General features: G+C 36.5%; 1 protein-coding gene and 1 long non-coding RNA gene across 9 annotated transcripts in view; one reads left to right on the forward strand and one right to left on the reverse strand.

Moving 5' to 3' along the window:
• Positions 1-21706, forward strand: part of DYRK1A (dual specificity tyrosine phosphorylation regulated kinase 1A) — a 150185-nt gene that overhangs the window by 117141 nt on the left and 11338 nt on the right. For all 8 annotated transcript variants that reach the window (XM_068547076.1, XM_068547082.1, XM_068547081.1 and 5 more), the window contains 5 exons: positions 947-1135; positions 4967-5114; positions 9102-9388; positions 11962-12108; positions 13971-14111. In XM_068547076.1, coding sequence (XP_068403177.1) covers positions 947-1135; positions 4967-5114; positions 9102-9388; positions 11962-12108; positions 13971-14111 — 912 coding nt within the window. The remainder of the gene's footprint in view (positions 1-946; positions 1136-4966; positions 5115-9101; positions 9389-11961; positions 12109-13970; positions 14112-21706) is intronic.
• On the reverse strand, positions 944-3455 carry LOC137766579 (uncharacterized). The gene is made up of 4 exons (XR_011074353.1): positions 3349-3455; positions 2522-2564; positions 1516-1730; positions 944-1162 (listed from the first exon to the last, which is right to left on the reverse strand). It is a non-coding gene; the product is annotated as an uncharacterized lncRNA (long non-coding RNA).

Consider the following 21706-nt stretch of genomic DNA (forward strand, 5'->3'; position numbering starts at 1 on the left):
GTTTCTGCCCTGCAAACTGGTTCATCTGTACCATTTTTCTAGGTTCCACAAATATGCGTTAATATACAGTATTTGTTTTTCTCTTTCTGACTTACTTCACTCTGCGTGACAGTCTCTGGGTCCATCCACGTCCCTACAAATGACCCAATTTCGTTCCTTTTTATGGCTGAGTAATATTCCATTGTATATATGTGCCACGTCTTCTTTATCCATTCGTCTGTCGATGGGCATTTAGGTTGCTTCCGTGACCTGGCTATTGTAAATAGTGCTGCAATGAACGTCGGGGTGCATGTGTCTTTTTGAATTATGGTTTTCTCTGGGTATATGCCCAGTAGTGGGATTGCTGGATCATATGGTAATTCTATTTTTAGTTTTTTAAGGAACCTCCATACTGTCCTCCATAGTGGCTGTATCAATTTACATTCCCACCAACAGTGCAAGAGGGTTCCCTTTTCTCCACACCCTCTCCAGCATTTGCTGTTTGTAGATTTTCTGATGATGGCCATTTTGATGATGGTGGGAGGTGATACCTCATTGTGGTTTTGATTTGCATTTCTCTAAGATCTATACCATCTCACTGTATATAAATTATACCTTAGTTTAGACAATAAATATAAATCAGGTCCTGTTACTCTTTTTGAACGGGAGACTTTGGCGTGGTCACTTAACATCTCCTATTTAAAAAATGTATAAACAGTGTAATTCTGAAGTGAATTTTACTGTAGATATTTTTCATTTGTTATATATCAGTGTTATTCTGTAACTCCAATAGCAGCTATAGAAAATTCTTTATTTCATTTTTGTGTGTGTTATAAAGAATAAAAATTCATCAGTTTCCTACTGATAGCAGACGTGTCTTGTATGTACTCGATATATGGTGCCCTCACTGCTCCCCGTCCCCAATGATTTTTAATTGCACAGCTAACACTGTATTTTCTCATTTCAGGTTTACTATGCAAAAAAGAAGCGAAGACACCAGCAGGGCCAGGGAGACGATTCTAGTCATAAGAAGGAGCGGAAGGTTTACAATGATGGTTATGATGATGATAACTATGATTATATCGTAAAAAACGGAGAGAAGTGGATGGATCGCTACGAAATTGACTCCTTGATAGGCAAAGGTTCCTTCGGACAGGTAATTTAGTGGAAGATGCTGAATTTCCTAAATTAGAAAGAACGTCTTAGTGAATCATGTTACTATATCCTTTTTTCAGTAGTACACTTTTGATATTTGTAAATAAATCTAAACAACGGATATGTAAGTATTTGGATTATTATAGTTTTCTCTAAAGGTAAGAAAACTGCATCAGCTATAAAAACTCCATTAGACTTTTAAAAAAAAAAACTTTCTGTAGCTATCAAGTAGTTATTTTACTAAGTGGTTGATTTTAATCACTAATAGACAGTATTGCCTCTTTCATATGGGGTTTTTAGTCTCTGGATGGTTCTTCGTTATGTATGATAGAGATAATTACCTTCCTGTCTGATATTCCTCCTCAAAGAGAAAAAAATTACCATTTTCAGCTGGCACAGCGGGTGTCCTCTCGCTTCTTTGGAGACTTGGGACACCAGGGGCTGTGCCCTAAGTTTGTCCTCAGCTCCTCTTCTAGCTCCATCAGGCCTCTAAGTGGGCAGAGGGTCTCCAGGGTCTCCTCTTAAGTCCTCACGGCATCAGCGTTGCTAATATTGTGATTGGCATTGTTCCGATGGTGGGATTGTTCAGGCTGCTTCTACCCGGAAGAGTGAGGGAGGAACTCCAGTGGACCTGTTTTTTCTCTTTGTTCCTAGCCTCTTCACTCCACCCACAGCTCTCCTCACTTGCCCACCCTATCCCAGTACAAAGCACAAACCCTAACTACATTAGCCTCTTGCATCAGCTGCGCCCAGACCAAGAGCTGTCAGACCTTCCTCCTTGCACTTTTAAAAAGCTTTTCTCAGGGGCTTCCCTGGTGGTGCAGCGGTTGAGAATCTGCCTGCCAGTGCAGGGGACACGGGTTCGAGCCCTGGTCTGGGAAGATCCCACATGCCGCGGAGCAGCTGGGCCCGTGAGCCACAACTACTGAGCCTGCGCGTCTGGAGCCTGTGCTCCGCAACAAGAGAGGCCGCGATAGTGAGAGGCCCACGCACCGCGATGAAGAGCGGCCCCCACTTGCCGCAACTAGAGAAAGCCCTCGCACAGAAACGAAGACCCAACACAGCCAAAAATAATTTTTAAAAAAGTAAATTAATTAGTAAACACTTGACATATTAAAAAAAAAAAAAGCTTTTCTCTGGCTGTGGATCCCCCAGCTGTTCCCACGTATAAATCTCCCTATCTTATCTCATCAAGTCACAGAGCCTTTTTGTTTGAGGTATGATTTACTGTTAATCCCAGCCTCCTTTGCCTTGTAGCTTTTGTGCTGCGAGTCAGTTACTATAATAACTTGTGATCCAAATACTTCTTTTGACTTGGAGAATATTTGGATTTTGGAGGTTGTTTTTGTTTTTTCTAAAACTATGGAACCTGCATACTCTTACTTACCTGTTCCTGCCCTGAGAGAAAGCAAAGTATGCCTCTTTTCAACCTGTGAGGAAAAATTCATCATGTGTCAGTCTAATCACGCTTAGGACAGAAAGTATACTACGGGCCATTAGCAGCTACAGCTCTAGACCCAGACAGATCAAGCTATTAAACCTATAGGGAAATACGAACAAGCTTCTTAGAAGACCCCTAACTCTGGTGTGGCTCTACCAGGCCCTGGTGTCCCATGTATAATATGTCTGCCCCTGTCCATGATTTCACAGAATTTTTGTAATTATACGTAATTCAGGGCCTTTCCCCTTGATTTGTAATCTCTTTTTCTCCTGAGTCAGGGGATTCTCAGTGTGTGGGGAGTCCCTCTTTAAGAAAGTATTACTTTTTGTCAGAAGCAGCTTCTGCTTCTCTTTCAGAGCTTTTTAAGGCAAGGCAGTTCTGAGGCCTACCTCTTAAGTAAGGCTATGAACACCCTGGATAGAGTGTCATCTCCACCTTCAAAATTACACTAACGTTTAGGCAGTTGCTCTCAACAGGACACTTTTCAGACTTCTGTGATGTCCACCATGAAAACTGTGGCTATACAGCCTGTTCTCTAAACTTAGTTTTCCTTAAATACTCAGTCTTTGAGCTCACTGTGATCTTTCCCCCTCCCCTTTAATTTTCTCATACTCTGATTCCTAAGAGCAAGTCAGCATAGTAAACCTGTGAAAACATAGGCCTATTTGACATCAAAATCCATTTTACCAGATCAGACTGACTGATGCCATTCTCCTAGGCTGAGGTGTGTTCAGGGTCAGGACCTGTCACTCACCAAATAAAGTCTTCCTTACCGACTTGGTCAGACTTCCTCTAAATTCTCTGCCAGATCCTTGTCAAAGAAGCAGCTCCTTCATTTCTTAAGCCAATGGTCATCAATCCTGATTGCACATTGAAATTTTCCATGAAATTTTCCAGGGAGCTTTGGGGATTGGGGGTGGGGTGGGGAGGGGAGGATGGATACTTAGGCTCCAACCAATTAAATCAGAATCTCTGTGACTGGATTCTGGGCATTGGTAATTTTGAAAACAGCCTACTGAATGTGTGATATTCAGGGTTGCAAATCATTGCTTTAGCATTGAGCAAGTTAACTATTTGCTAAGTCAGTAAATAGTTGAGTCCATGTTAGTGGCCTTTGTCCTGGAGACCATTAGGATCTGGGCACTGAACTGCAACTCTTGGTACAGTCAATATGGTCAGTGAAACAGAAGAATATCAGAAGCACTTGGTCAGATGTTTACATGGGTTTACATGTTTACTCTTGGTACAGTCAATATGGTCAGTGAAACAGAAGAATATCAGAAGCACTTGGTCAGATGTTTACATGGGTCGCCTCTGATTTAAGACAATAGATAGTATTTTTTTAGAATTGGGTGAAACCAGAGATACTGCACTTTTCATTCCAAGTTTGATTTCAGCTGAACGATTTATGATCTGTGATTGACAGTAACCTTGACTGATGTGATCTTGGACCATGCGTTCCATTCTCTTCCTCTAATCCAGTGGTACTCAGCCAACACATTGGAAAATCACTTGGAGTTCTACCTGCATCTCTGTACTTTCTGAATATGCTAGAAAATGTATCTAAAACTATTATCTATTCAGACTATATGTAATATTATAAATATAATAATATTTAATCACTTATAGCAGTTTCTGATTTGTAGAGATATAGTTTTATCTGTGTATTTCCTAATTTTTGTATAAATTTATTAGTAGTGTGAAACTTGTTTTAAATGAGTAAAATTTTAAATGAGAGGTGTGCATGGTGATTTGCACATGAATGTTTCAGTTTCCTTCTCTTTTTAAATAAAAACTCAAAATCCCCTAATTATGACATTTTAAACTTTTTTCCTGGTTATTTGTTTTTGATATTTTTTTTATTGAATAAGTGTAAACTAATTCTTCTGGTATATGCCTAAGTTTTTATCTATGAAAATCTAAGTTAAATTTAGGAAGTTATCTACATTTTTCAGATGACTTACAACCTTTTAAGTATCTCACACGTATGCTTGGGATTTAAACCAGGTTTTTCTCTTATTAAAAGAATAGTTAGAAGAATTGTTTTATAATGTTGTTTAGTAAGAAAGGTAAAAAAACCCCAAAGCACTTGTCAAGATTCATAATTTATTTCTGAAGGAGGAAAATAGTTAATCTGATTTTAAGAAAGTTATCTATTTTGTGGATGTTTAGAAATACTGTAAGGATGCAAAAGAAATCCATTTGAAAAATGACTTAAAGTGACAATAAAGTAGTAAATGGATGCTATCGAATGGAAACGAACAGGATCTCTTTTAATTAGGAAGGTCAGAAAAAGAGTAATTAGATAAATGTACAATTAAGGTGAACTCTAAACTGTTGTTAAATTGTTCATTAATGAAATAGGTATCATTTATCTTTTTTCTCTTTTAGGTTGTAAAGGCATATGATCGTGTGGAGCAAGAATGGGTTGCCATTAAAATAATAAAGAACAAGAAGGCTTTTCTGAATCAAGCCCAGATAGAAGTGCGACTTCTTGAGCTCATGAACAAACATGACACTGAGATGAAATACTACATAGGTAAACAAACAAACAGGCAAACAAAGCAGTGTGCCCTAACCCAGACCACAAATTTGAGTTAATTGTTATTTTTGTATGAAAATATGTTGATTTTATCTTAAAGCGATTGGGTAAAAATTCAGTTATTTCTGTTGGAGGGCATAGATTTATATATGTTACTTGATCTGGCAGTAATATTTTAAATCTCTAGGAATGTGCATTCTAGGTGGTATATAGTATAAAAACAAATGGGAATAGTGTCTTTTTGGGTTTTTTTGTTTGTTTTTTTCTTTTTGTTTGTTTTTTGAAACAAGCGTCATTTGTTTGCTTTAATGGTGCATGTTTATCTAGAGAGTCCACTTTGTGTTAACTTTAACCATTTCTAATATAGCTCAGAAATTAGAAGTGAGCTAATAAGTTGTTAATGGTTACAGAACCAGTTTTGGAATGTCTGAGCCAAGATCTCAGGTTCTTCCTCGAGAAATAATAGCCAACATTTCTTGAACTCCTACCATATTCCTTGTGCTTTTCTTCCATCATCTGTAATCATAGCAGTCCTGAAAGGAAGGTGGTAAATCCTTATATTACAGGTAGTTTGTACAAAGAGTAACGTACCCAAGGTCCCAGGGCTCTTGGAGCTAGGGTCTGAACCTACCTCTGCCTAACTCCAGAGCTTGTGTTTATTTCATTGTCATATGGTGTTTCTTCTGAATACAAAAAGAGGAGACAGAAGAATTATGAAAATAGTGAAGTCTAGGGCCAATTGATATATGGATAAAACATCTTCTGATTATACGTTCTTTAATACTATTCTTAATCAAATCTAAGACACCATAATTTTATGTGCCACCAAGAAGCAAATTGCTGCCACCTGTAAAAACAAGATGATGTCAATTTTAAGATAGAGACCTTAGGATCAATTAATTACAGACTTTTTTATAGGCATGTATTAGCAACTCACATTCATAAATGCTAACTTTACCTGAAAAACATATGAGGTTAAGTTTTATTAGCAAACTCCTTTTTAAGAAATGAGGGGAGGGCTTCTCTGATGGCACAGTGGTTGAGGATCCGCCTGCCACTGCAGGGGACCCGGCTTCGAGCCCTGGTCCGGGAAGATCCCACATGCCGCGGAGCAACTAAGCCCGTGCGCCAAAACTACTGAGCCTGTGCTCTAGAGCCCGTGAGTCACAACTACTGAGCCCGCATGCTGCAACTGCTGAAGCAGGTGCGCCTAGGGCCCGTGCCGTGCAGCAAGAGAAGCCACAGTAATGAGAAGCCCGTGCATCGCAACGAAGGGTAGCCCCTGCTCTCCGCAACTAGAGATATCCCGTGCGCAGCAACGACGACCCAACACAGCCAAAAATAAATAAATTTATTAAAAAAAAAAAAAAAGAAATGAAGGGAGGGCAGCATTATGGTTCTTTAGTCCCCCCAAAATAACAGAAACAAAAAAATTGATGTTTAAAGGTGTAAGGTTCACATATTCAGATTAGATTTCATTTATGAAACACCCTTCATTCCTCATTGTTGCAATAAAATGAGCTTATACTATTAATTTTTCTTCCTTAGTGCCTTCTCTGTAGATATCTGATATAACCCACAGTAATAACATTTGTATTTCAAGTCTTTTCACACTGCATGTTTCATACTGCATGTTTGCTGTTTACTTTCAGTTACAACTTAGTGTAAGGTGAGCACATTTCCATTCAAGGGGCTTAGGAGGCCAAGAAGGACATTCTAAGGATGCTTGACTTACAGTCTCTAAACATACCTCCCTTTTTCTTCTTTCTCACTCTTGTGTGTTTTATTTTGAATTTTTCTTAAGTAGTAGAGAAAATGTTGATAGCATTACTATAACAATTTATTTCTGCCTTGTTGAAAGAAAACACTAAATGTTAGCTACTTGGTTATGTTATAATAATGTCTGTCATTTTTATTTTTAATAAACTGACTTTAATGATCATTAATTGCATCAGTTATTACAGATATTATTTTGGATGAGTTTTTTTTTTTTTAAAGGTTCTTATTTAGGAAGAAGGTGAATTCATGCACAGTGTCTTAAGAAACTGAGTTTTCTATATTGGAAAGCAAGCAAAAAGAACTTTAGATTTAGACACAGCCATGGCAGTAGAGTTGATACGTTAAACTTAAGGTGTCTGGAAGTTGTATTGCTCTTTTATAACGTAAATAACTTAATTTTGAAGTGATTTGATCAATATAATTTAGTCTCATGAGTTGTATAGTCTTTAAGTCTTTGAACTTCTAAAAACTCTTACTTTTTTACTACATAGCATAATTTCTTATCTGGATTATTTGGTACCTGCCATGGGCTAGTTAAAAGAACATTCAGTTTAAGTGTAGAACAAAGTCTTGCCAACCGTCCGTTCTCCCCAAAGTTCAGTTTAAAAAAACTGAACGTATATACTTGTGTTTGAGCTTTCTTTGACAATGTCTTTAGTGCTCAACACATTATAGATACTCAGTAAATGAATGATGAATTAGTGGAATTGAGTGGATTGATCTTCCATTGGAAGAACATTCTGATCACAGCTTCTTAGAGGGATTGTCATAATCACGTTTGAATTCTGACATCAGTTACCTTCTGCATTCCTTTTGCGGCTGCTGCTTAACCAGGTCAAAACGCTTGTTTGGACCATGTCTCTGGGGTGTCTTATGTCACATGGAGCTATGTTCTTAATTTTAAACCTATGAACTCAGTGATTAAGAGCAGATGTTATACATTCTTATGTAACTGTTGGTGAGAGTTGAGTTGTACTATGGACTCCTAGAGAGCCATGTAGTATTTGTATTGTGTTACTTATCCTAATTTTAGATCATGTGTATCAGGAGTGATCTAAAAGCAATATTGACATGCACTGCTTCCAGGGAGACAGTTCAGGGCTACTACCAGGACAACACGATGTATCCCCTTTCTCAGGGACCAGACATTGAATACTGTCCTAGTTGTTCCAGATAAATCTGTAGAGAAACCTCTGTTTTAAATGATACTAAAAGACCAAAATGAAGGTAGCCTTGACAAATGGTTGTTTTATGTCATTCCAGTTGAGTTCTGGGTGCTCAGTTTGGTGTGTATAAGAATTTTTATACTGAAGGGCAGTTCTTTATTGAATGACTTCATCTGATGTGAAGTCAGTGTTAATACTTAAAGCACAACTTTTCGAAGCAGTTTGTCGACTATTAAGCCTTTGTAGAGGATCAGTAGTGATACCGAGTAATGTATTCTATTAGTCTTTACCCATTCATAAGCCTACTCATAATTTCTTGTGATTGAGCTTTATTTTGAAGTTTTCCCAAACCTTCAGTCTTGGACAGGGTGTCCCATGTACCGGTTTGATAAACATAATCAAATGCCTTGATTATGAACTCTAGTACCTTACAATGTGATTTTCGAGCCTTTGCTGTATTTGCCCAAAAGAAAAAAAAAATCTGTCTTCCTTTGACAATTGTTTCAAAAAATTACTAGTGAAATCTAAGGCTCAGCAAAGCAGATTGTGTATATGTATCAAAGCCTTCCCAGAGAGGGCTGCCAAGTACAGCGTCGTCAAAAGCTGGACATCCCAGTGGGTGGAGCTTAGATGAAGTTGTGAGGTAGGGCTTTCAGGGAGTACAACGTGTTTTCTCTTACAAGTGACGATAAAATTATCAAAGTATTCTCAGTACTCTTTGTCAATTTGCTACTTGCGTTTTCATACCTGACTTAATTTTTTTTTTTTAAGCAAGGCATTTTGGTGGTACTTCTTGCATTATATTGCTTATTGGCAGACAGTATACACTAATATATTAATTCAGCAGATGAACAGTTTAGATATTCTTAACTGATTAAAGAATGTGCTGTTTAGTGCAGAATGCTGATCGCCAGATTTTAACTTGATTTTCACTCTGCATTTGATATTGTCATGTTACAGATTGTTGGAGAGTTCAAATGCATGTTATTCTCATTTTATTGGTATGTATAATTTAAAATGAAACTTTTTTCTCTTTCAGTGCATTTAAAACGCCACTTTATGTTTCGAAACCACCTCTGTTTAGTTTTTGAAATGCTGTCCTACAACCTCTATGACTTGTTGAGGAACACCAATTTTCGAGGTGTCTCTTTGAACCTAACACGAAAGTTTGCACAGCAAATGTGCACTGCACTGCTTTTCCTTGCGACTCCAGAACTTAGTATCATTCACTGTGACCTAAAACCTGAGAATATCCTTCTGTGTAACCCCAAACGCAGTGCAATCAAGATTGTTGACTTTGGCAGTTCTTGTCAGTTGGGGCAGAGGGTAAGTATATTTCAGGACTTGTGAATTAAAATTAGAATTAGGTTAAAACAGTGTAAGTAGATACTTGAAATGTTATTAGTCTGTATACAATTTGGAGGTAATTACAGGATGGTTATCTTTAAAATGCAGCACTTGAATCACCTTGTGTTGATACCTATTTTGGGAAATACCTTTTAAAATGCAAGTAGTAAACTTTGAATTAGAAGGTATTAGTTTTTCAAAGTTATCTTAAAAAATTATGTGTATGCTAAAAGTCTAAGAGAAAAGAGGGGATGGATATATTAAATATTAGGTGATTTGTTGTAACTGTATTTCCCAAATAGAGGTCCTTAGTATAAATTTGGGGAAATTCCAATAATAGAACATTGACTCCTTGCTGTAAAATATTTCCCTAAATATAGGTCAAGATAAATGTTTTTCCTCAAAAGCTGATGGGTAAAAAAAAATGCAGGTAATTTTACATTACACACAGTGATACAGTGTAAATTACTAGGTTGATAGACATACTTGTTTTGATAAATAAGTTTAAATCCTTTTTTTGTTTTATAAATTATGACACCGAACTAGTTTTCTTTAGAGTGCTAAAAAACAGACATGTCCATAGCAATAAATAGATTTAGGTTTAGCTGATTTTAAGAAAACAATTTTCCTACGGCTCTTTCTAGCATTATGAAAGCTACTCTAACAGTGTTTTGCATATAAAATAGAAGTTACAGGATGTTCTCTTCTTGAAAGCAACTAGGGTCACCATTTGATAATACTTTATTCATTTAAAATGTTGTTCCTATTTAAGTATTGAAACTGCATTTCTTAAAAAAAAAAAAAAAGGTAAAAACATAACTAACATGGAGATATTCCTATTTCATATTGGCTTTCCATTTCTTGTTTTTCCAAATTAGTGAAATTTCCTATCCAACTTTATTCCAGCTTTTAAATACAGTAGGTTAATTTAATCATGAAGGTTTATGGTCAGTTAACAAGATTGTCTTTTTGTTATTTTCTGCAAATTATCTTATGGTAGCAATGCTACAATGAAATAATTTTTAAAAATGGAAGGAATAGGAAGCAAAGTTTGCAGTTTCGGATGCCTCTGAAAATCAAAAGATGCTCATAGTTGTTAATAGGGATAAAGTATATTGTAAATGGAAAATATGTGCCCATCTTGAGAGTCATTTGAATAGATTTTAGACTTGTAAAATTTTTTCCTGTTTAAACCAAATCATATATGCCGCCCTGATATCAAGCACTACTCTCTCTCTCCAGCCAAAGTGAAACAGCTATACCTTTAGCTCAGTGAGTTTTTAACTATGTGAGTGTATCAGAATCCCATGGGAAGTCATTTCCAAAACAGACATACAGTGGCCCTCTTCTAGGTCTGCTGGCTCAGTGTTAGAAGGTGGCAGGGCAAGTATGTTTCAGAAAAAGTTTCTCAGGTGGCGATCCTGGCGCACAGGCTTGTAGATAGCCCAACTACTGCTTTAAGCAGCTGGATAGGTAGGTGACAAACTTCCTTTCCTAAGCTGGGAAATAAGTCTCAGTAGTACGGAGTCTTTGGGGCTTCACGATGCTGTTGGCGTATAAAAACTTGGAAATGTAATACTTCTTCCTGGTCCCTTTCAGTTAGACTTTCTTCACTCTGAGCAGGCCTTAAGGTTGGGCTGACCTGCTTGTGGAGGCATGGGATGGTTCTCAGATTTGGCTGGAGTCGTGGAGGTCACGGAAGCTTTCGTGAGAAGTGACTCCATTGCTGCTGGCTGCCTCGTTTGAGTGTTAAGTTAGGAAGTTTGGGTAGGAGGACTTTGTTTGTTTTTCTCCCTTTTTTAAGTAAAACTATCTTTGCTTTTGTAGTATTTCTAGATATAACTTTTAAATGGCCAGGTGAAGATGAATTGGTCTCTGAAGACATCTCAGATTACTTCATCGAAAATAATCCATTTCAAGATTTCTTTTTCTAAGAAGTCTTAGAATGAGATGGAGGGGGACAGGGTAGAGAAGTGATTAGTCAGAAACGACTCCCAATTGAATCTTTACGTGGCAGTGTTTCTAGATTTATCTGTGAGACTGGTACAGTACAGATGTCTGAAATTTCAATTACATTGTGCTGAGTTTGAGTCTTTCTTAATGCTTTGAATTAACCTGAAAAAAGTCTTTCAGGTTAATTTAGATACAATTTAGCTGTTAAATTAACGGTAAACCAAGTACCAGCCATAGCAGGAAAGAATAATTAATAGGGAGATAAATTGTTCTCAATAATATTTTCTTCTAATAAGGCATAATTGTTTTAAGATATATCTTGGTTACCGGTTAGGATTGAACTAAATGAAAGGGCTTGATTTATATATATATATATTTTTTTTTTTCTTTTTTTTTGCATTTCACAGTCAGATTTACCACTCCCTTAAAACGTTTAGTTCTTTAACAGTATTCATAGTCTAATGTTGAAATCAGTAAACGAACTCTAATAACCCAGTTATTTTTTGCTATTAATATTAGACTTGTGTTCTTAATTCATTGTTGACCACAGTTAAACAAAACTTATTTTGGAATTAATACTATTTTGAAATGTATTTCAGATATACCAATATATTCAGAGTCGCTTTTATCGGTCTCCAGAGGTGCTCCTGGGAATGCCTTATGACCTTGCTATCGACATGTGGTCCCTTGGGTGTATTTTGGTTGAAATGCACACTGGAGAACCTCTGTTCAGTGGAGCCAATGAGGTAGATGATGGATCGCTTTAAAAGTTCTGTTTTTGTTTTCAGTCTCTGACAGTATAATCTGAAAGTTGTTTCTAGGAAAAGATGTCTATTTACCAACTTTAATCATTCAAGTGTTAGGTCAGTTTTGAACTTAGTTTATCCATTTTTAATTTTTTTTCAATTATGTAACGGTGAGTTCAGAATTACGAGATGGGAAACGAGATCTTTCAATCTGCCAGTGGAGGAGAACAATAAATTAGATTAGAAAATGTTAAGTATTTTGGTGTAAATTTTACAGATTTTAAGTGTAAGAACAGAAAAAGATGATAATGAAGAAATGAGGACCACCCTAAAAACAGTGTAAACATCACTGTAAATTTTGAGAGTATGATTTGAAATTAAAGTAAATGATGACTAGTAGGGTTGATGAATATTTGATCTGAATAATTCAGGGTAAATTAGGATTATAGAATTTTAGAGCAAGTCCACAGGTGTTCATTCTGTGTTCTTAGAAGATTTTTGAAGGTCAGAGGCAGTGCCTGGGAAGAGGGAGGGCAAGGGAGAGGGAGGCCAAGCTCCCTTACAGTCAGAGGAATGGGCTTTCATTGGTTTTAAAACTATTTGCTGTGGGATCCTGTTGTGTTTTGTTTTTTAAAGAAAAGTTAACCATTGCAGATCGTGATCAGTCCATTCATTTATATGTGAGAAAAGAAAGACTGATGAAATTTCATGACTTGAACTGGGTTATACAACTGTCAATAAATAGTGTCAGAAACGTGTCCCTTCCTCCTTCCTTTTAAATCACTTCACTCTGGCCAGTGAGCTGCTCTTTGGCAGAACTGCCATAAGTGTGTCTTTGGTTTTCTTTTAATAATAAATAATATAAAGGTAATAGTACCTTTTTCATGGGCTTAAACAATATTAGGAGCATCTGAAACTTCAGTGGCTTCCATCTCACTCATGGTGAAAGCCAGAGCCCTTTTGAGTAGCTTGAAAATCCCTTACTCCCTCTGTCTCCTGTTCTCTCTCCACCTCTCCCTGCTGTCCTGTCCCCTGTCCCCGCCTCCGTCTCCCGGCCCAGCACACACAACTCTCTCTCAGGTCCCTACGAACCACAGGCCTGTACCAGGGCCCTTGGCGTTCATTCTTTCCTCCGTGCCTGGAGTGCTCTTGCTCCTGCCCTCGCGGCCTTCATGTTTTTGCTCTCATGTCACCTTCTCGGGGAAGCCTTTCGTGACACCCTGTTTTAAGTTGCAGTGCCCTTCTCACTCTCCATCCCCTTTTAATTTGCTCCATGGTTCTTAGTGATCATCTGATATGTATTTGCTTATTATGTATTTGCTTCTTGGTGATCTCTTCCTCTATAACACGAACTTTTGGGCAGGGATTTTTGTCTGTTTTGTTTATTGCTGTGTTCTAGTGGGCATGGTTTCCAGCATATAGTAGACGCTCAGTATTTGAGTGAATTAATCTGCACTTTAAAAAAATACTTTTATTGGGTCCACACTTTTAAGCCTTTGGGTTTTTTTTTTCTGTGTGTGTGATTATTTAACTAAAATTCTCCCAAAACTTAAACTTTAAAACTCCCTCCAATCATTTCCTTACTCTCCATTGTATCCATGACCACCTGCCATCCCATGGATATATGTGTTTGCTTAATTGTGTGCCCTCCCCTCTGTGGAGTGTGGGGCTCAAGGAGGGCAGGGACTTTATCTCTTGTGTTCATTATTCTATGCTTACTGCCCCGAGGAGTGCCCAACACACAGGAGATGCTTGATTTATTTATTTCTAATTTATGAATGAATGAATGAATGAATTGATGAGCACAGATAGGATGTCCTACAGTAGAAATTACAGGTTTTTTGTTTTTATTTTTAATACAGGTAGATCAGATGAATAAAATAGTGGAAGTTCTGGGTATTCCACCTGCTCATATTCTTGACCAAGCACCAAAAGCAAGAAAGTTCTTTGAGAAGTTGCCAGATGGCACTTGGAACTTAAAGAAGACCAAAGATGGAAAACGGGTAAAATAGGGAAATACTTTTTTTGAGCCTTTTTTATTTCTTTTACTGAGCTGTCTCTATATAGCGCATTTTGTATTTACTTGAAATCAGTGTTGCTGAAGTCAGTTATTAACAGTAGTTCCATTGATAACTTAGGTATATATTTTCTTCATAAGTTGGTTATAGAGTTTGACCTGAACTATCTGTATGGACCAGTGTTTGCTTAGTGCTCTTTAAGGCTTCATTTTGAAACTATATGCCTGCCTTTTGAGGTAGCTGATCAAATCACCATGCCTTGTTTCCACAGTAGAATTAGTAAGTTTGACCTTTGTTTCTCATAGTTTGAGTATGTAGTGAAGTCACAGTTAACAATACTGCAGCTGTGAACAGTGGAAGTCATAATTGCAGTAAATGGCTCTTTTTTTTTAAGTTCAGATGAGAGAAAAGGATTTTTGACTTAAGCAGTTTGTGGCAAGAATATGAACTGACTAAATGGTCCTTCGATAGATTTCAGATTCCTAGCTTGGGTAACAGGAGTTTCACATCTCCAAAATCTTTAAAATTTAAGTGAGGTTTTTAAACACGTTAGGTACATTTTAGTAATTTTCTTTTATCTGAGAACTTTTTTCAGATACCTAAGCTATGTCAGTTTAATAGAGTAAATGATAACAGTTTTGCATCTTGATTTACATCTTTGTTTTATATATCTGAAAATAATCATATGTTTTGTAATCTAGTTTGTTTCTAGTATAAGATGAAAATAATCTATAAATATGTGATTGTATGTGATACGTATACCAGACACCTTGTGATTGTAGTTTTTGCATTTTCAACACTTAAGAGATTTTATTTTTGCCACACTTTTTATTTTGCCCTTGCGTTTTAGCGATGCTGCCACCAGGTGTCATTTCCAGTGAACTGAAGATGATGCTTACGTGCTGTCATTCACCTTCAGCTATGGAGTCTTAACTTTTAATATCAGATGGGTTTTTTCTTAAGAATATTAAAAAAAAAAAAAATATATATATATATATATATATATATATATATATATATATATATATAATTGTATCTTTCACAATTGATTTGTAACTTACTGCATTCTGCCTTATTCTCTGAAGTTCCAGGCATTGTAATATCCGGCAGCTAAATTATGCCTACTCCCCATAAGGAAGGGATGGAAAATACCAAGCAAGACATCCTGAATCCTTTTGCCTTTGTCCACATAGCTTTATCAGTCATGGCCCCTTTTCCCATTGAACCAAAACACAGCCTAGGAGTCCTGAGCTTCTGCAGCATTCAGGGTTGCTCCTGCCAGTTGATTTTAATTGGCATGGAGGATGTGAAGCCTTCTTTATGTTTTTATCTCTCTGCAATACAGGCTGCCACTTCTTTTTCCAGTTTGAAGTTTTTTTTCCCTTCTTCTTCTGCTGTTTTTTTTTCCTTTTTCTAAATGAAACATTCATCTCATTCCATTTCCCTAATCTCTGCCTTATAAAACCACAGTTAAGTCACAGTGAATTGTAACCTATCATTTCTCCAAAATTCAGGTATAATTATTTTAAATTGTTTAGGGAGGACATTTCAGAAAAGAGTAGTTAAATCTTTTCCCTTAAAATTGAAAGTGAGTATCTTGACCTACATTTAATACATATTAATTAACCATAGATTGAGATTTTCTTCAGCTGCAATTAAGCAACTGACTTAAGAAACTTTTGTTTTTAAAAGTGTAAAATAATTACTTCTCTTTAAATAGAAATAAATTTTCAGCAACAAAAAAATCAAATCCATAACCAAATGGTTACATTATAACGATGCACTAGGGATTTTAACCCTAAGTATAAACAGGTGTGCATGCACTATCATTGGGTATATTTGTTTGCTTTATTTCCTTAGTGATGTTATTTTTACTTTTAATTTCTCATTTTATGTTTCAAGGGCCCATTTTAGCTTCCTAGTAATGAAATCCATACCTACTATCTATTTTTTTCCTTTGGTGGGGAAGGGGGATGAAGAATTAAGAGTATAAACGATGCTATTTTGTTGAAGTATAGTTTATATACAGTAAGATGAGTATTTTAAGTGTTCTAACTTTTTAGCTTTTAAATACAACAGTATATATCCACTACCTAAAACAAGGCATAGAGTACTTCCACCACCTCTTATATCCGTTTCTGTCATCTCACCCTCAGTTTCTGATTTCTGTCATCATAGGTTAGTTTTGGCTATTCATAGGAAAAATTCATGTAAATGGGATCTGTATAGTATTTATTACTTTGTTTCTTTCACTTAACAGACATTGTTTTTGGAGATTCATCCATATTGTGTCTCAGAAGTTACTCCATTTTATTGCTTCATAGTATTTCATTGAATGGAAATACTGTATTTATATTTACCTGTCAGTGGATGTTTTGGGTTGTTTCCAGTTTAGGACTATTATGAATAAGGCTACTGGGAACATTCTTGTATCAACTTTCGTACACTTAAGTTTTCATTTCTCTGGGGTCACTACTTAGAATTGCCAGATCATAGGGTGTATGTGTTTACCTTCGTAAGAAAAGAGCAAACAGTTTCCCACAGTTTTATCATTTTGCATCCCCACAAGGGATGAGAGTTCCAGTTGCATGACATCCTCACCATTTGATGTGGTTGGTCTTTTTGATTTTAGCCATTCTAATGGGTATATAGTGGTTTTCATTTGCATTTCCCCATGACTGATGATAGTGACCACCTTTTCATGTGCTCATTAGCCATTCATGTATCTTCTTTTGTGATAGTCTTTCCAGTCTTTTGCCTGTTTGTTATTGGGATGTTTAATTGTTGAGCTGTAGGAGTTCTTTTTTTTAACATGTAATGGATATAAGTCCTTCGTCACATATATGTCAGTATTTATTCTCAGACTGCGGCTCGCCTATTTCTTTTCTTAGTAGTAGTTTTTAATGAGCAGGAAATTTAATCTCTTTTTTTATGAATAGTGTTTTTTGTATTCTAAGAAATCTTTACCTTCCTCAAGTTTATGAAGATGCTCTCCTTTCAAAGTTTTTTTAAAATTGAAGTATATGTAGTTGATTTACAATGTTGTATTCGTTTCAGATGTACAGCATAGTAATTCAGTTATACATACCTACATACATTCTTTTTCAGATTCTTTTCCCTTCTAGGTTATTGCAAAATATCTAGTATGTCCTTGTTGGTTATCTGTTTTATATATACTAGTGTGTATATGTTAATCCCAAACTCTTAATTTATCCCTCCCCCATCCCTTTTCCCCTTTGGTAACCATAAATTTGTTTTCTATGTCTGTAGGTCTATTTCTGTTTTGAAAGTAAGTTCATTTGCATCTTTCTTTTCTTTTCTTTTTTTTTTTTTTAGATTCCACATATAAGTGATCTATTTGTCTTTCTTTGTCTGGCTTATTTCACTTAGTATGATAATCTCTAGGTCCATCCATGTTGCTGCAGATGGCATTATTTCATTCTTTTCTATGGCTGAGTAATATTTTGCTATATATAGAGAGAGATATATATATACACCCCACATCATCTTTATCCACTCACCTGTCGATGGACATTTAGGTTGCTTCCATGTCTTGGCTATTGTATTGGGTTGGCCAAAAAGTTCGGGTTTTTCTGCAAGAAAAAAAGATGTTACGGAAAAAACCCAAACGAACTTTTTGGCCAACCCAGTAAATAGTCCTGCAGTGAACATCGGGGTGTTTGTATCTTTCTGAATTTGTTTTCTCTGGATATATGTCCAGGAGTCAGATTGCAGGGTCATATGGTAACTCTATTTTTAGTTTTTAAGGAACCTCCATAGCGGTTGTACCAAATTACATTCCCACCAACAGTGCAGGAGGGTTCCCTTTTCACCACACCTTCTCCAGCATTTATTATTTATAGACTTCTCCATAATGGACATTCTGACTGGTGTGAGGTGATACCTCATTGTAGTTTTGATTTGCGTTTCTCTAATAATCAGCGATGTTGAGCATCTTTTCATGTGCCTGTTGGCCTTATCTTTCTTCGAGAATCTGTACATCCTTCCTTTGTGTGTGTCTGTCTGTGTATATTTGTTTTATCAATAACTGAGAGGAGTGTTCATCTTTAGTGATGATACTGGATTTGTCTTAATCTCCTTCAGTTGCTTTATGTTTTTTGAAGCTCTCTTAATAGGTATACCTATTTAGTATTGTTAGGACTTGGTGATAAATTCAGTCTTTCATTACCATGAAATATTCCTCTTTATCTCTAATAATATTTTTGTCTTTAAGTCTACTTTGTCTAATATTACTCTAGCTATACTGGCTTTTTAATTCTTAACATTTTTATAGTGTTGTTTTTTTACCCTTTTACTGTAAACCTGTTCATACTTTTGTATGTAAAGTATGACTTTTGTATACAAAATGTAGTTGAGTCATCCTTTTTAATCTAGTCAAATAGTATCTTTCTTTCACAATGAATATTTAGCCTATTTAATTATTCAGGGGTTTGGGTTTTAGACTTTTGCCTTATTTGTATTCTATTTGTTTTATCTGTTCTTTGTTCCCTGTTCCTTCTTTACTGCCTTCTTTTGAGTTGAGTACTTTTTGGTATTTTATTTCACCTTTTCTTAATTGACTGTTTAGCTGTTCTTCTGTGTGTAATTTTTAGTGTTGCTTTTACTACATGCATCTTTAACTTACCAGTTGAACTTAACAAAGTGTTATATCACTTGATAAACCGTGTGATAACCACGTGCTTTTATCTAACCCCTTCCGTCTCTTGTCGTCATATATCACTTACGCATATGTTATAACCCTCACAACACATTGACTACTTAAATTAAAAATGATTTTTAGAAGAGATTTAAAAACACATAAAAAATAAAATAAAAAGTTCTTTTCGGGAATTCCCTGGTGGTCCAGTGGTTAGGACTTGGAGCTTTTACTGCTGTGGCCCCGAGTTCAGTCCCTGGTTTGGGAACTAAGATCCTGCAAGCCCAAAAGAAAAAAAAAGTTCTTTTCATTTTACCCATAGAATTTTTCATTTCTTTTTGCAGTTCCTGACTTCAGTCTTGTATTATGTTCCTTCAGCTTGAAGAACTTCCTTTAACTTTTTATTTTATAGTGAATAACTTCTGCTGATGAATTCTCTCAGCAGTTGTTTATCTGAAAATATCTTTATTCACCTTCGTTTTGGGGCAGATATTTTCCATGGATATGGAAATTACAAATTGATATAGAATTTTAGGTTTACATTTCAGCAAAAGAAAATGAAGTTGTTTAAATATGTTAATGACATTGTTTTCTGTATTACATTGTTTCTGAAGAAAAGTCCGTGGTTTTTCTAAGCATTGTTTTCTTTATGAAATATTTCTCTCTCTTCCCCCTGGCTGATTTTGATGCTTTTTTTTTTATTATTGTACTTTAAGATGTTTTTATTTGGTTCTCACAATAAGAAGATGACGATAGTAATAATAGATATTCTTGGTTTCATTTTTACACATCAGAAAACTGAGATTCAAGAGTGTTAAATAAATTCTTTGGCGACCACAGCAAGGAATGGTAGGGCTAGAAAGCAAGCTCAGGTCTTCTCCAGCTGCGCTTAGCACGCTCTCACGCTGAGAAAGAGAAGTTGGGGATATAGCGAAGAAGGAAAATGCCTTTAGCACAGGGATCTTCTGTGGAAGAGAAGAGTAAAGAAGCAAGCAATTTGGGTGGCACACTCAAACATGACATATAAAAGCTGGTATGAATTTTGTAGATCTTTTCGTTCAACCTCTTTTTTTTTTTTTTGCTTTTTTTTTTAATGTTTGATTTTTCAGCAGTTTGACTATTAGGTTCTTATGTATAGTTTTCCTTGTATTTATTTTCCATGGAGTTTGCTGAGTTTGTTAGACCTGTGGGTTAATCTCTTTCATCAATTTTTGAAAGTGCTCAGACATCATCCTTTCAAATATTTGTTCTGCTTCACTCTCTCTTCTCCTGCTAATTATTCAATTAAATATATGTTATAGTGCTTACTATTAGAGGTCTCTGTTTGGTTTATTCATTTTGTTTTCTTTTTGTGTGTTAGCTTAGGTAATTTCTTTGCTCTTTCTAGTTCACTGATTGTTTTTCTTCTGTTGAGCCCAGTCTGCTGTTAAAACCATTAAATGGATGCATTTTTTTAGTTCTAGTGTTTTCACTTAATTTATCTTTTCTTTAAAAAATAGTTTTAAGTAACACCCCCTCCCCAATCTATCCACACGTTACCTAGCTTTTGAACTAAATTCTTTTTATCATAGTTATTTTTTTTTAATTTATTTATTTATTTATTTTGTCTGCATTGGGTCTTTGTTGCTGTGTGCGGGCTTTCTCTGGTCGTGGCGAGCGGGGGCTACTCTTTGTTGCGATGCGCGGGTTTCTCATTGTGGTGGCTTCTCTTGTTGCGGAGCACGGACTCTAGGCGCGCGGGCTTCAGTAGCTGTGGCACATGGGCTCAGTAGTTGTGGCTTGTGGGCTCTAGAGCGCAGGCTCAGTAGTTGTGGCTCACGGGCCTAGTTGCTCCGCGGCATGTGGGATCTTCCTGGACCAGTGCTCGAACCCGTGTCCCCTGCATTGGCAGGCAGATTCTTAACCTCTGCTCCACCAGGGAAACCCCATAGTTATTTTAAAATACCTACCTGTCTGTCAATTTCAACATTTGGGTCATTTATATATGTGGGTTTTCTACTGTTTTTTTCACTTGATCATGGACCCTTTTTGTTTGTTTGTTTCATGTGTCTGTAATTTTTTATATGTATGTTGGACTTGCTGTATTTAAGAACAGTTGAGATGGAAGTAAATCTTATTTCCCTTTAGAAAGAGGCATGCCACTTAACTCTGTCAGGCTACTAGTGTGATGAGACTGAGTCAATTTCATTTGTAGTTTAGCTGAATCTGGGTTTTGTTTGTTTTGTTTGTTTGCTTGACTTAGATTCTATTCTCCACTGTCTTCTTAGGTTTTAAGCGGTGTTTGGAAACTGGAGAGATCTTTTATGCATTGTTGCCCAGCCAGCAACCTGCTGCTAACTCTTGGTGCCTCGGGGTGACCTGTGTCCATACTGCTGCTCTGGCCCCAGCTCTGCGGCGCCCTGGGGGACCCTCCCTGGGTCGTCTGCCTGTCCCATCCTTTGGCCCAGCCACACGTGGCTGTTAGAAGTTGGTTGGGAGTTGGGCTGGACTCTTCTTAGTCACGTCTGTGGCATTTGCTCCTTCTCCCACCATAAGTCTCTTCTTTCCTAGGAAAGACTGTTAATTTTCTAGAATTTAGTTAATCTGGTTTCTTTAGTCCTCAGCTCTCTGATAGGTTTTTAAAAAGCAGTGATTTTGTTGTTTGCTGCCTGGCTTGTTCTTGATTTTAGAGTAAGAGCGATGGTCTCTTGCGAATTTCTACATTGTACCTAGAAGCAACAATCCAGTGATACTATTCTGAATAAATTCAGTATCCATAGGGATTTTAAAGGTTATACTGTTATCTGTTAAAATGAGTTCCCAGAAAATCTCAGCACATATTAAGGCAATGTATTATTAAACATATTTTCTATCAGTAAAATGAGGCATAAATAATTTACTTTTGATTTTTTTATCTGCATATGAGCAGGTAGGGTTAGACCCA

Source organism: Eschrichtius robustus, chromosome 6 (assembly GCF_028021215.1).
Source record: "Eschrichtius robustus isolate mEscRob2 chromosome 6, mEscRob2.pri, whole genome shotgun sequence".
NCBI classification, from domain to species: domain Eukaryota; kingdom Metazoa; phylum Chordata; class Mammalia; order Artiodactyla; family Eschrichtiidae; genus Eschrichtius; species Eschrichtius robustus.